Raw genomic sequence first — 16199 nt, forward strand, 5'->3', positions numbered from 1 at the left:
ACTTTACCGTGATGGATAATGCACATTGGGACACGAATTTGTCCTTTAAAACCACTTGTCCCTTGTAAGAGTCTTAAGTCCAGATTGGTTAACTTTTGGAGGACCTCTTTTAGACTTTCCAGAAGGCAATAGGGTTCTCTGTGTACTCCTAAGTTATTGCTGAGACCAGGCACAGTCCCACAACTAATAGGCTTCTTTCTATTTCCATGGGTGGACTTCCTTAGGGGTGAGTCTTTCCGAAGCTTATCCTATCCAGTACTGTTGCAACCTGAGAGCCAGGCATCCCCGGCTCAGGGTGCAGATCCCCATGCAGGTTGAGGCAAGACAACCTCCTGGAGATCAAATCCCCAGGCAGATCGAGGCATGTCGGCCTCCTGAGAATTGGGTCCCTGGGCAGACTGAGGCATGTCAACCTCCTGGGACCCCTGGACTGTCGGATCCCTGGGCGGGTTGAGGTGTGGCAACCTCCCAAGGACCAGATCCCTAAGCAGGTTGAAGCAGGTCGACCTCCTGGGACCCCTGGATTGGAGTTGGGCATCCCCAAGGTCTCTCGTGTGACCAGTGCTGGGTAGGATTAAGGGGCTGTAATCTTAATTTATTGCTGGCTTGTCCACCATGGATAGTAATAGGTATCATGATGTAAAGCAATGCAAGTCTGTGCCAGAGACTGGGAACCGGGTGAAACAGCCATAAGGCTTATCCCCTTGTTGCTCTAAGGGAATGTAAGTCACTGATTTCCTCCCCTAGTCTTTCATAAGGGCAGCATAGGGTGTCTCCAACAGTAAACATTTCATTGTCATAGACCCACTCTAGGTACTAACAGAAGTAATGACAAAGGAGTGGGTTATCTGGTCCTGTTTGGGGCATTCCAAATGAAGTTGCTCAGTCATGTCCGACTCTTTGCAACCCCATGGACTGTAGCCTACCAGGCTTCTCTGTCCATGGGATTTTTCAGGCAAGAGTACTGGAGTGGGTTGCCATTTCCTTCTCCAGGGGATCTTCCCAACCCAGGGATTGAACCCAGGTCTCCTGCATTGTAGGCAGACACTTTACCCTCTGAGCCACTGTCAAAAGATAGAGGAGTGGGTGGTTCCCCAATGGAATGATCCTCCCACTAATTAGCATATGAAATCACCCAGCCCTCAAAAACTAACATATTCCATGGCCGCTCTCCTCTGTGATGGCCTACACTCTTGGCGTGTGCTTCTCTCTGAATTTGAACAAACCCACCTCTTACCTATTGCTGTCTCTCTCACTGAATTTTTTGCAATGAGACATCAAGAGTTTGAGCTTCATTAGGTCCTGAAACCAGGCACTTTGGGTTTTGGTGGCCAGGCTGAAGTCCCAGTAGAGAGGAGCTGAAGGACGGGAGGAAAAAGCAGTGGGAAAACATGCTGAGGAATCCCCTTCATAATCTGCTAGCTGCTGCTGCTAAGTTGCTTCAGTCGTGTCCGATTCTGTGCAACCCCATAGACGGCAGCCCACCTGGCTCCGCCATCCCTGGGATTCCCCAGGCAAGAACACTGGAGTGGGTTGCCATTTCCTTCTCCCATGCATGAAAGTGAAAAGTGAAAGTGAAGTCGGTCAGTTGTGTCTGACTCTTTGGGACCCCATGGACTGTAGCCCACCAGGCTCCTCCATCCATGGGATTCTCCAGGCAAGAGTACTGAAGTGGGTTGCCATTGCCTTCTTCATCATAATCTGCTAGAAAATCTGCTAAATACCTGACCTGTGCTCACAGTTTTCATTGGCCTGATCCATGGCACAAAGAAGATTAAGGACAGAAGAACCCCTACCCTCTTGGGCAACAGTTACCAAGGCATGGCAGATAGTAGAGCCTTGGGGACACCCTCACAGGGGGTTCGAGGAAACAAGGAATGAGATATTGTAAAGGAATTAAGATTTTGTTAGCCACATGTCTTTCCAGCCATAGGAGCAAGAACTTCCTACCCCAACCGGAAGTCTCTTGGAATCGAAGACTGAGCCGTGTGAGCGTTCTGCAGAGTGTTTTTTGCTGTCCTGGTTTCCAGCACGCTGGGCTTCTTGTCACTTCCCCTGTGCTGGGTTTTCTTCGCATTCAGCTTCCACTACAGGAGCTTTTGAGTTGGGCTTCTGCTGTGCTTGGTCTCTGCCTTGTGGGGGCGGAGCTGAGGTTGTTTCAGCCAGGTTAAATCCGAGTCAGAGCACTATGTATGTCGGGGGAGTGTGTAATTTTCTTGGTTCTGTCTCACCGCAGCAAAAATTTGAAGTGATGGACAGACCAGTGTTACAGCTGTTTTACTTGGCAAACAAAATATATCCTTGAGGCCTGAGGGTGGGCCGATCCAAAAGATGCAGAGAAGAGAAGCAACCCTCCGCCCCCCTCAAATTTTGGCTCCTCTTTTTATGTTTTTTCTCCTCCCCCTGAGCCTGCCCTATGTAAATTGAGCTAGCCAGGAGGGCTGTTTGTTTCACCCAAGGTCCTCACCCCAGCCCTTGGACCTTCATTTATTTTCACAGGCTTTTCCCTTTGTCTTTTAGCCACCACCATTCTGGATTCCTTTTTCCTATTCTACCTACCTAACATTAATACACATACTCTAGAAGTCATATGGAATTCCTAAAATTCTGATAGGTCCTAGTAAATGACTGTCGGTCATTTTAGTAATTATCTTAAGTTGTCGTATGTCAAAGCAGTAACCAAGTTTTTCAATTGCATTATAATCATGTTTAACCTTGACTTTTAAAATCTTTTGTCATTTATAGACAGTTACCATTGTACTTTGCTTTTTGCAAAAAATGTTTCATCCTTAAAGAAAATTCACAAAGTACTTCTTGACAAGTACAGATTTCTGATTAATATTTCTATCATACTGCTGAACTGGGTAAGAAAGAATTCTAATGAAAACTGGAAGGCTTCATATAACTTAACAGAAAATAAAAGTCAAGGATTAGTCACATAGGACTAGGTGAACTAAGTATGGTTATAATTTTTGTCTGAAATATTACTGCTGACACACCTTTGGAATGGCTTTCCTAACCTTGAGGTTTTTAAAGCTCAATCTGAGTCTTCATGAAAGGTTCCAGCATAGCCAATTTAGAAGTCTCCGTAGTCAATTATTTTGTGAACAAGTAAGTTTCAATTTGGCTACATTTGGTAGAAGTGAGGGTACCTTTAGAAAAAAAAAATTGTTTCAGTGAACACTGCATTCTAGTTTTGTTAATTGAGGTCTGTATTTACTAAGACTCACTTTCCAGATAACGCCTTGTGAAGTTTAGTCATTAAAAAGACCCTCTGTTTCCAAAGTTTATCACAGTAGACTAACTTTGGAGGAAATCAGTAAAGCACCATGACCTGCAAGCAGATTATGCATACTGGAAAAGACAAAGGCCTTGGCCACTTTTGAAGGGACCTTATCAGGTCTCTGCTGAATGAACTGCAACTCCTGTTTCTGACACTTGACTTAGACTAGCACTACCAGACCAGTTTGAGAAGATAATATCTGAAGTAGACAGCTAACCCAAAATGTCAGAGAAGGCCTGTATATTGACTACTCTGACAACTGCTCACAATTTTGCTAATGAGCCAACTGTTTTTCTTGGGCTCAACCACATGCAAGTTTCAAATATCAATTCAAGTGCTGGGTTTATGGAAAATTAACTACATCTAGTACTCCCAGGTTGCCTTGAAGGATTTCTCTTCTCCAAGATGGTCCCTAAACATTTTAAAATTAATTCTAGCACTGTGCAATCTAAAGTCACTACCAATACCACTAAGTGATACTGTCTTATTTGTTGACTCATCTTATGACCTATGAAGTGTCAAATTTTTGCTCTGAATCATCTTCTTACTTCAAGCTTAGGGAAAATACTAGGAAAATGATTTGATTCAGGAGGATTTTGGCTAAAATCTTTGCTAATGATATTGCTACCACTATCAATTTAGTTTCTGGAACTTATGAGTTGATATTTTCCTGCCTTTCAAGCTGTATCACCTACTTGTACTAAGATAATGTCTAAATGACTTGAAATTCTAGATCACGTCTGCAGTTCTCTATAAAATCACGGATATACACAACACACATGTGAGAAAAGTGGGCTTAAAAGTCTTACTGGACACCTTAGAATTGAATGTCAGTCCTTGCCAAACATCCTGCTAGTACAGGTCTCTGGAAAGGAGAGAATTAGGTGATTAGAACTTGACATGGAGGGGCATGATAGACCCTGGGACAGCCAAGCAGTGACCCTGATCTTGAGTGACCAAACAGTTGATCACCAAATACTTTCTGGTGAAAGATTACTTTGCAGTTTCCCCCCATTGATCATTAAATTTCCTGTTTTATGGCAAGACAAGAAAAATTTAAACAAATTTTTTCTCCGCCCTTTGGTAGCCTCTGTCCCCTCTACTGTGCACTGAGTATCTGCATTACGCATCCACCAAGCTTCCTCATCAGCAGAAATACCGCTCAACCATAAAGAGAAACATTCTCTTAGCATCACCAAGACAGCTCCTTAAAAGATAACATTCCTTCTTGATCTTATAAGGGGCCATGATGATTCTTAGATCTGGATTGTCTAAACTGTCAATAATACATCACTTAAGGAACAGCTCTGTCTCAACAAGCTTCCAAAACTGTGCCTTTACTTCACTTCTCAGAGCTTTCTGATATGCTCCTCTTGGGTTTAATCCTCAAATTGACTCAAATAACAGTTTCCATTTCTTAGATTAACTCGTTTTCATACATTGACATATCACAGTGACTTGCTTCCTCACTTATGTCAACGTTTCAGATACTACCTCCTCAGAGACCTTTCCCGACCTCAACTGGCCTACGTGACATAGCAACACTATTCCCACTATTCCTTAGTTATTTCTAGCATTTAATATCTGAAGTTATATTATGCATATTTTGGTCACTCACAAAAATGAGTGTTCCCTAAAGGCAGGCATGTTGTGCAGCTCACTTACTGCTCCGTCCTCATGTGCGGCAGCATACACGGATGGCACAGAGCAGCAAGGGGTGCTGTAACCGCTGTTCGAGGGGAATGAATTCTCGGAACTCTTGCTGGGTTTGTAGAAATCTTCCATGTTCTTAACCTAGAACTGTAGTTATTTAATGCTAATTCGTCCTGCAAGTCTGGATGCCCTTAGAGAACAGGAATTATGCCTTATTAATTTAGGGGTACACAGGAGGCATTCAAATGACAGTACCTCTAAAATTCCAAATGCCAACCCAACTTGTCTTTCCATATAGGGACTACTATCAGGATTTTCTATGAATTATAGTTTAATTCAAAAGTAGGAAAATATATCACATTTATAATGCATTCCTCTGCATATAACAAAGTAAATACAACTAAGTACTGATTGTTTCATCTTTATTTTTAAAACAAAGCCATTTTTAAAATATAAAAAATAGACCTCTTTTCCAAGAACCATTTACATATGGCTTTGAAAACCACAATGTTTTATTTACAACAAATAGATGGTAGTGCAAAAAAGCATTCATATGTAAATAAAAATTACTTACTGGAGTAGCTAATAGGTCACCTTATATAGATACTAGACGATTGAGGGTATATTTGTTGACATTAAGATCATTCTGGCATCCTTTTGGGGCAGAGGCCTTTATATTTATAGACAATTACAATAACTCAAAAGTAAAATCAAGAATGGCCTTTAGAGTAATCTGTATTATAACCTGACTTTGAGCAACCAAAGTAGATTGATCAGTTATTTGGGATTTGAAACCACATATCTGAAATCTGAAGTGAAAGTTAAAACTTTTCATTTTCAGTTTGTCAACAAATATACCCTAAATCATCTAGTATCTACATAAGTTTATCTATTAGCTACTGATTTATGGTCAGGAAAGCTAAATAATGGCTGATACTGCTGGATTTTGTTCTGATTTTATAAATAAAAAAGATAGTAAGTATCTATGCCAAAAAATAATAGTGGGATCCAGGATTACATTTTAAATTATGAAACCAGACTCTGGGAAAAAAGTAGTGATGGAATGACAACACATGTCAGATATTTCTCAAAGTAAAAGAAGTATATAACTTCTTGAACTTTTCAAATTTCAACTGCATTCCAGCTGAATTAAAACTAAAGCACACTTATGGAGGATTTTTTTTCCCCACCAAACTTTCCCAATTCAAAAATGGTCAGGACTTGGGGAATATCTTTCACAGTAAATCTTAAACGTTTAATTTACTCTTGAAATATCAATGACATCTTTTAAGAGGCCACTTTCTTGCTATTGCACAGAGGTTGATTTTTAAAGCCAATCCAGGCAAATGAAAAAGCAGCACATTCTTCAAATCCATCCAGCAAGTGCTGCAAATCAGCTCGTACTTGGACAATGAAATGGAGAAAATTTGTGAAATTCTCCACTTGGTGTCAATTTTACTGTTATGTTGCTGGCAGCCATTTCAGGGAGAGGTAGCCAAGTCCCATACCCATGGGGAAGGCAAAAGCAGAAAAACATGGTGAAGACTGAGCTGTTCTGTGACTTCTAATGATTATAGACCAAGTTTGATTATGAGCCATGTTGCTGTGCAGTAATCTTCTGAGTTTTATGTCTCAAATACAAAGAAGCATGTTGCTGCCTTGGGCAGATGTACTGGAATTATCTTCTCTTAGTTTATGTCGTCTTTTCTAAGGCCAAGTAAAAAATGAGAGACATTTTCATATACCACAAAGGTAATACAGCAGGCTGGAGTCACTCGAATCAAATTGGGGGCAATCCCTTTGTAAAATCCACTGATGCCTTCTTTCCTTTAGAGAGAAAGAGAGAGAGAGGAAAAAAAATATATATATACACACACACACACACACACACACACACACACACACACACACTTAATTTCCTACAGAACCAGTCTGAAGACACAGAAGTTTAGCAGACAGGGCACAGAGCCAGCATTCAAACCACACTGGGATCTGAGTTCATGTTTTCAATGTCCTGAAACAACAGTTTATGAACCATTCGTAGGGCTTACATGCCTTTTGTGGGAATGAGGAAGAGAGGGCACAGACAGCTCAAAATGAACTAAAAAGCGGTTTAATCATAACCATCTTCCAGATGCCTTTAAATGTATGAACATATAGGAGTATTAACTGATCTAACACAAGCATTAAACATTTCATAAATAAATGTTAGACAATGCTAAATACAGCACACACAAAAATAAAACTTTATTTCCTTCATGCCTAGAGTTGGAATATGGCCTTGAAACTTTTCACTTAGGTTCTCAATACAGATTTACTGAGGTCAACTGAATTGAAATGCTGAATATTCTGTTCTGACCTTTTAGAATTAAAAAGAAACATGGGGACGTCTACCTATAACAGTTTAAGGATTCCCATACGGAAGAACAAGCATCTCTTCCACATACAGAAACAAGTTACTTGCAAAAGTCCTGATACCAGTAGAGATGTGGGGCCTTCTTAATTGTATTAAATTAGGTGTTTTTTTTAATGCCCAGAGAAGGCAATGGCACCCCACTCCAGTACTTTTGCCTGGAAAATCCCATGGATGGAGGGAGGAACCTGGTAGGCTGCAGTCCATGGGGTCGCGAAGAGTCGGACACGACTGAGCGACTTCCCTTTCACTTTCCATTTTCATGCATTGGAGAAGGAAATGGCAACCCACTCCAGTGTTTTTGCCTGGAGAATCCCGGGGATGGTGGAGCCTGGTGGGCTGCCATCTATGCGCACAAAGTCAGACACGACTGAAGCGACTTAGCAGCAGCATGCTCAATGCCATTCAAATAGTTTACAACACCTGAAATTTAACTTGTCAAAGCACTTTCACATATCTCATTTGATTTTTATAAACAAGTCTGTCAACACAGAAATTCAAATTTTACAAATGAAGTCAAGTCTCACGTAGTAAATGGGGTATGTTCAGAAGGGAGCCATCAGCCATGTCTTCACCACAGACATGGTCTTCGCTATAAAGCTAACGTCAGTTGGATAGTTTAAGATTTATAAGGTACCTCCTAAGGGCCATTCTAACATACATGCGCTCTTACCTCCATGTCTTTGTCATTACATCCAATACACCGTTGTAAAACATGTGCTGATCTTGCAGACGAGCTCTTATAACCTGGTAAGGGTATGTTGCTGCCACAGCAAATATTTTGGATAGTGCTGCAACCGATATATACTCCACTGTGCTCTAAAATGACAATATAAGACATTTTTTTTTAAGATAGAATTTCTTTAAAAATAAAGATGGGAAAACACTGAAGTGGATCCATAAGTGAAAATCAAGTTTCCTCTCTTAACACAAACTCTGTTTTTAACGTTTATCTGTTCTATTTTTGACATGTATGTGTCATGAGCCTATAAAGTATTTAGCTATAAATTAAATTAGTGGCCGAGTTGGTACTCATCATCATAGCAATACTACTAAACATGATAAAATTTCCATCTATTAAATGTCCATAAAAGTAAATACCTTTTTTTTTTTTCCAAATTCATCTTACCAATTGTGCTTCTGGTAATCTATTGATATGTTGGTTGTATTTCAACTTCAATAATTCATATGCCATAAACTGAAGGGCACCATGTGATGTTCCAAACAGCCCAGGAACAAACCCCTAAAAAAGATAAAGAAAAAAAGGCTAAATTAACCAAGTTCCTGAAGGACCACAGCTTACGGGGAGGGGAGGAAGGAACGGGTGGCCTCAATGTGTGGCTGAGAGAAATGGTTATTCCAAGTTTTAGGCAGTGCTCCTCACCCACCAGTGTCATGACACTACCTTTGGTGATGAGGACAAGGTTTAAAGTACAACTTCAATGCAGCTTTCAGTTTTCATAAATTGTTCTTTGCTCAAATTTGGCTTCTTCTCAGGACTGACTACAGGTCATTATGACCAACCTACATTAGCATATTCAAAAGCAGAGACATTACTTTGCCACCAAAGGTCCATCTAGTCAAGGCTATGGTTTTTCCTGTGGTCATGTATGGATGTGAGAGTTGGACTGTGAAGAAAGCCGAGCGTCGAAGAATTGATGCTTTTGAACTGTGGTGTTGGAGAAGACTCTTGAGAGTCTCTTGGACTGCAAGGAGATCCAACCAGTCCATTCTGAAGGAGATCAGCCCTGGGTGTTCTTTGGAAGGAATGATGCTAAAGCTGAAACTCCAGTACTTTGGCCACCTCATGCGAAGAATTGACTCATTAGAAAAGACCCTGATGCTGGGAGGGATTGGGGGCAGGAGGAGAAGGGGATGACAGAGGATGAGATGGCTGGATGGCATCACCGACTCGATGGACATGAGTTTGGGTGAACTCCAGGAGTTGGTGATGGACAGGGTGGCCTGGTGTGCTGCGATTCACAGGGTCACAAAGAGTCGGACATGACTGAGCGACTGACAGGTCATTCAGAACTCAGACAACAGAGCCAAGGGAAATTACAATTGTCAGCTATTAGAAATATGTTGATGATAATTTATTACCTTATACAATCCACGCACACCTTCATACTTATATATTTTCACAAGTGTATCAAACATTCCTTTATATTGCCGCTGTGAAGCATTAACAACACCATCGTACTGTAACATAAGGCGAGTTTTTGTTACCCATAGTGGGTTGGTGATGCAGAGGGTCATGGCTCCTGAAATCAGATTTAAATACTATTATTACTCAGCATACAGGTACCTTCTCACTTCTGACAATCCGAATTAAGAACAGTCTGTTTATATAAAGAATGGGGGGTGTTCGGGGGTGGTACCTACAATTGTAAGATGTGGTCTCTGAGGCACAGACCTAGGGTTAACAAATGGGTAGACATAGTTTTTGGTGGTCTTAAAAAGTCCTCCATGTGGTTAGTGAGAAGTAAATTTAAAAGGAGGCAAAATGTAAAACACTCCCTTTGAGAGGTGTGAGGAGAGCAAAGATGTCCTGGCTCCTAAACCAGGTGTGGAGAACAGATGGAGGTCCTGGGAAGCAGATGCTGATGAAGAGATACAGACGCTTAAGAGGACACAGTACAAGCCAGAGGGACCGAAGACTGGGGAAAAGGACCAGGAAATCAGCATCTCAACCATCTGTGCACGTGTACACATATACACACCTTAACTGCATCACAATCTTCCTCAAACCCACTCAAAGGAGCCACTATATCTCAAAAATTAAATAACTACATAAAGACAAAAGTAATCTTTACATTCTTTACAGAAAGTGACAAGTTTATAAATAAATAAATAATCTGGTTTGGTTTCTCATTTGCTGCATTTCCTAAGTAGTCCTTTATTCAAAAAATATTGAGTCCTATGTGACTCAGGTCTCTGACAGCAGTTAGGTAGGTATTCAAAAATGAGAAAGATAATTCTTGCCTTAAAAAATCAATCAGTAAACAAGGGAGGGAGGTTCAAGAAGGAGGGGACCTATATATACCTATGGCTGATTCAGGTTGAGGTTTGGTAGAAACCAACAAAATTCTGTAAAGCAATTACCCTTTAATTAAAAAATATATCTAAAATTTTAAAAATTCAGTAAACAGTAAGAAACCAGGGTGGGGAAATTTCCTGGTGGACCAGTGATTAGGACTCAGAGCTTTTACACCTGGTAGGGGAACTAAGTGCTCACAAACTGTGCGGTGTGACATGATATTCCTACTACCCCCGCCAACACCCCCCCAAACAACCAAGATAACAAGGTATCAAAGCAGGACTTATAAGTCCTACTTTGTTTTAAGACCACCAAAGACTATGCCTACCCATTCACTAACCCTGTGCCTAAGGGACCACATCTTACAGTTGTAGGTACAACCCCTAAGCACCCCCATAAGTCTGAATATTACACATACATGAGGCAATTAAACAAGGTTACTAAATTGTTTAATTCAAAGATTGAAGTCATACTTTAATTGAAGAACACTAGCTAATTACTTTACAATATAGTATTGGTTCTGCCACACATCAACATGAATCTGCCACGGGCATACACGTGTTCCCCATCCTGAACCCCCTCCCTCCTCCCTCCCCGTACCATCCCTCCAGGTCATCCCAGTGCACCAGCCCCAAAGGTCCTGTATCGAACCTGGACTGGCGATTCGTTTCTTATATGATATTATAAATGTTTCCATGACATTCCCCCAAATCATCTTAAGTCAGAGTCATAAGCACTCTAAATGTTATATCCTTTGTGATAAGTAAAATTCTTGAAATCTACTCAAGGTAATCCATCAGTATACCTGCCTTCTAAGAAATTTCTGTGATAACTGATTAGCATAGTTAGAGGAGCATATTTAAACTCAGATGTTCACAGGAAAAAAGGCAAATAAAGAACAAAAGTGAAAACCAAGTTGGAAGCTGATGTTTTATATTTCACACACCGCCTTACCAGCTTCAGCAGCTGAGATGAGATACTCTGTTGCCTCTAACTGTTCAGCTCTGTCTTCTGTCTTATATGACTTGATGGCATTGTAACTGGAAGAATAAAACAGAAACACTTGGATAAATATTTGAGTGGGGGTCACAAAGCAGGAAATGCTATTTTCAACTGTGGGTAATGTAACAATATCTCAAAAGTAGAAGTCAATGCATAATCCAACTACAAAATAAGACCTTTCTCAAATAACGGGTTTACTGGAAGACTACGCCATCTCTCCCCCCAAATATGGAAGGCTGGCAATACATATGTAAAATATTTTCATCACACACTCAACTGTTAATCATAAGAAAAGATGACACAGATGATATCATGAGAGATTTAGAAATTGCTACTGATCAGAGAAGGCTCTGTGGAGGAGGCAGCACTGAGCCAGGTATGGAGAAACCGGTATGGGGAAACAAGAGCATGAGCAAAGTGATGGGAAGTGGATGGGAAGCCACACTTGAATGAAACACTGACATTTCTGCTTTACTTGGCAGAAAACAGCCACAAAATACTTCTGAGTTAAGGGAGTTATCAATCTTTTTTCTCTAACTCCAATTTTCATCTTCTTCCAGGAAGACGACTTCAACTAAATAAATCTTTCCAAACTTGACCAATCCGTTTCATCAAAAAACAAGTATATTGTTTTATTATAAAACGATTTCAACACATTAAACCTTACATGGCTTTCCCTTACAAACTCTCTTTAAAGAATCCACATAACTCAAAAGTTATTAACACAATAAAATAGGAAAATATTTAAACACTGAAAATAGGAAAAATATTTAAACAATATTAAGGTGGTTTTTATTTTGCTTTCGCTTACAAAACATTTTAGGGTTGGTTTGGATACTGCCATAAGATTATAAGAGATCAAGTAAACTACAGGACACAAAAGAGGAAAAGGCAAATATACCAGGAGAAACAGTGGAAACAGTGGCTAACTTTATTTTGGGGGGCTCCAAATCACTGCAGATGGTGATTGCAGCCATGAGATAAACACATGCTTGTTCCTTGAAAGAAAAGTTAAGACCAACCTAGACACCATATTAAAAAGCAGAGACATTACTTTGCCAACAAAGGTCCATCTAGTCAAGGCTATAGTTTTTCCACTAGCCATGTAGGGATGTGAGAGTTGTACTATAAAGAAAGCTGAGCGCAGAAGAATTGATGCTTTAGAACTGTGGTGCTGGAGAAGACTCTTGAGAGTCCCTTGGACGGCAAGGAGATCTAACCAGTCCATCCTAAAGGAAATCAGTCCTGAATGTCACTGGAAGGACTGATGTTGAAGCTGAAACTCTAATGCTTTGGCCACCTGATGCGAAGAGCTGACACATTTGAAAAGACCCTGATGCTGGGAAAGATTAAGGCGAGAGAAGGGGATGACAGAGGATGAGATGGTTGGATGGCATCACTCACTAAATGGATATGAGTTTGAGTAAACTCCAGGAGTTGGTGATGGACAGGGAGGCCTGGTGTGCTGCAGTTCATGGGGTCTCAAAGAGTCGGACACAACTGAATGACTGAACTGAACTGATGTTTCCCTAAAATGCCATGTATTAAACAAAAGCCTCCCCATTCATGGATTCAGTTTCGAACATGAGAGGCAAGCTCAGGGCAGCACACGCTCCTCCACCGCGGGGTGATAACGCTTTGTTTCCTCACCCTGAACACTCAGTAGCTTGAATGTGGCTGCCACAGGTGCTGCCTGTGGCTCCTCAGTAAGCATCCTCTGGCCGGAATAACAAATGGTGATGCCAGTAAAGGAGTGAGGAAATGAACGAGCTTTGAAGATGAAGGAGCAGGTCAAACAGGAGGTAAGAAGAAACATGCCTCAAGACTCTCTCAGTCATGCACTGGTTTTGACTTTCGTTTCCCAAAGGGCTGTCCTGTGACACATGTTCTGACGAGGGCTCCGAGATCTGTCCACTTCTGCTCTGTCAACTTCAGCATGAATCACATGTATTTTGGGAAGCCACCTTCCTGATTTATCTCGGAGAAATGGATTCTGGAAGAGTGTCCATCCCTTCCTTTTACCTTCTTCCTATTGAGAACTTTTTCCCAAACCAAATGCCTCTGATAAATGATAAAAGCTTACAGAAAATGAGCCTAATAAGGCATTCTATGCTTCCTAACTCTTGAAGTCAGAGAAACTGCTTAAATGATTCATTTTGCTTTACCAACTGATTTTTTAAAAAATCATTAAAAACAAAAATTCCTTTTTATTTACAACTGTAAAATCTCCCAGAGCTACTCACAAAAAAAAGTAGAGTCCCCAGGATAAACCTGCACCCCACACATTTGGGGTTACTCCTTGGTAAAGTCCCCGTAGTCCATCAAGTTTCCAAATGGTGGTCAAGCAATGCAAAATTCCTTTATATTTTGGTCTCAATTCCAATCCGTCACTCACTGCAGTAAAGGATACACAGAGTTAGGTGGAAGCAAAGTTCTAGCTCTGAATTATAAACATGTCACACAATCAGTCATAGAAAGGAGGTAAATTCAAAAGAAAACAATTTTTTGTTGATAAAATTATTTTCCAAGATTTGACATTTTAAAATTAATACATTCATATATTTATCCAAGTTTTAAGTGTTTAGTATGCTCTCAATAAAAACCTGGATAAAAATATGAGCAATGATAAAGAAAGAAAATATAGAGAATGGAATAAATGTTTCTGGAAATTCTCTTGCCACCATTCCCACCAACACATACATCAACATCAGAAGAGAAAGTAGAAAATTTCATCCATTCTTTTCTCTCAAAAGTTCTAAATTAATAAAACATGATAGGGTAAAACAAAAACTAAGTGAAACAATACACATTCTATGTTTTTTAAATAAGAATTCCATAAGAATGTTTTGGAAGTTTAAAAGATAATACTTATTTTAAGTAACTTCTGTTTTATGAAAGATTTCACAAACCAAGAAGAGACTGAAAAGAATAATACAGACGTAATATATCTAAATTTACAAAAAAGGATTCACAAATAAGAAAACAACAAACGGTCCCTAAAAATTTTATGGGCAAATTACATAAACTGCTGATTCACAGAAAATTACACACGGTCAAATGGAATAGAGTGGAGAGGCCAGAAATAAACCCACCCACTTACGGCCAATTAATCTGTGACAAAGAATGTACAATGGAGAAAGGACAGTCCCTTCATAAGTGTGCTGGGAAAACTGGATAGCTACATGCAAAAGAATGGAATTAGGACATTCCCTAACACTATGTACAAAATAAACTGAAAATGGATTAAAGACCTAAATTTAAGAATGGTTACCATAAAACTCTTAAGAGGGAAACATAGGCAGAAATCCTTTGACATAAATTGCAGCAAAATCTTTTTTGATCCACCTCCTACAGTAATAAAAATAAAAACAAAAATAAACAAAGAGGACCTAACTACACTTGAAAGCTTCTGGATCTGGCGATCCCCTTCCTTGGCATATATCTGGAGAAAACTCTCATTCAAAAAGATAAATGCACCTCAATGTTCATTGCAGCACTATGTACAATAGCCAAGATACCGAAGCAACTTAAATGTCCAATGACAGGTGAAAGGATAAAGATAATGATACATATATACATGCAAAGAGACATGACTGTGCAACCGAGCACACACAGACACACAGATATACATACACACAATGAAATTATACAAAAGAACGAAATGATGCCATTTACAGCAATATGGATGGACCTATCGTATTAACTGAAGTCAAAGACAAATATCATATGATATTGCTCACATGTGGAATCTAGAAAAATGATACCAACTAACTTATTTACAAAACAAAAATAGACTCACAGACTTAGAAAACAAACTTGTGGTTACCAAATGGGAAAGGTGAGGGTAAGGGGTAAATCAGAAGGCTAGGATTAACATACACATACTACTATATATAAAATAAATAATCAACAAGGACCTAAGGGTGGAGCACAGGGAACTCTACTCAATACTCTTTAATAACCTATATAGAGAAAGAATAGATACATGCATACATATATAACTGAATCACTTTACTGTACACCTGAAACTAACACAATGTTGTAAATGAACTATATTCAATACAAAAGAAAAAATTTAAAAAAGAATGTCATACATACAACATGAGAAATTAAGCAAATATTTTATAAATGGAGTATAACCTCTAAAAACTGTGAATTACTATATTGTACACCTGTAATATATAATATTGTATTCGATAAAAAAGCACTGAAAGAGTTTTCAACTTCACCAATAAAATACAAATTAGACAAGGTAGCTTTTTGTCTTTTTTTACCTTCAGAATTAAAAGAGCTTTATGATTTGTTACAGGGAAATTTTCATGACCTTTTTGAGAGAAGTTTAACACTATCTAATAAGATGCTTACTCCTTGGAAGGAAAGTTATGACTAACCTAGACAGCAGATTAAAAAGCAAAGACATTACTTTGTCAATAAAGGTCCATCTAGTCAAGGCTATGGTTTTTCTAGTAGTCATGTATGGATGTGAGAGTTGGAGTATAAAGAAAGCTGAGCGCAGAACAATTGATGCTTTTGAACTGTGGCGTTGGAGAAGACTCTTGAGAGACTGCAAGGAGATCCAACCAGTCCATCCTAAAGGAGATCAGTCCTGGGTGTTCACTGGAAGGACTGATGCTGAAGCTGAAACTCCAATACTTTGGCCCCCTGATGTGAAGAGCTAACTCATTTGAAAAGACCCTGATGCTGGGAAAGATTGAGGGCAGGAGGAGAAGGGGACCACAGAGGTTGAGATGGTTGGATGGCATCACCGACTCAATGGACATGGGTTTGGGTAAACTGCGGGAGCTGGT

At 39.7% G+C, this 16199-nt stretch overlaps 1 protein-coding gene across 2 annotated transcripts in view; it reads right to left on the reverse strand.

Annotated features, from left to right (window-relative positions):
• The window catches only part of SLC25A32 (solute carrier family 25 member 32), a 39456-nt gene continuing 24251 nt past the window's right edge, over positions 995-16199 (reverse strand). The window contains exons 2-7 of one of the 2 annotated variants that reach the window (XM_018058335.1): positions 13635-13785; positions 11344-11429; positions 9453-9613; positions 8479-8592; positions 8023-8168; positions 995-1358 (exon numbers count right to left, since the gene is read on the reverse strand). In XM_018058335.1, the coding sequence (XP_017913824.1) occupies positions 1253-1358; positions 8023-8168; positions 8479-8592; positions 9453-9613; positions 11344-11429; positions 13635-13785 (764 nt within the window). In that variant the 3' untranslated portion in view covers positions 995-1252. Of the gene's footprint in view, positions 1359-1725; positions 6764-8022; positions 8169-8478; positions 8593-9452; positions 9614-11343; positions 11430-13634; positions 13786-16199 lie in introns of those variants that run through there. The other variant, XM_005689179.3, reaches the window with a different exon arrangement.

This window comes from Capra hircus, chromosome 14 (genome assembly GCF_001704415.2).
Source record: "Capra hircus breed San Clemente chromosome 14, ASM170441v1, whole genome shotgun sequence".
Taxonomy (NCBI): Eukaryota; Metazoa; Chordata; class Mammalia; order Artiodactyla; family Bovidae; genus Capra; species Capra hircus.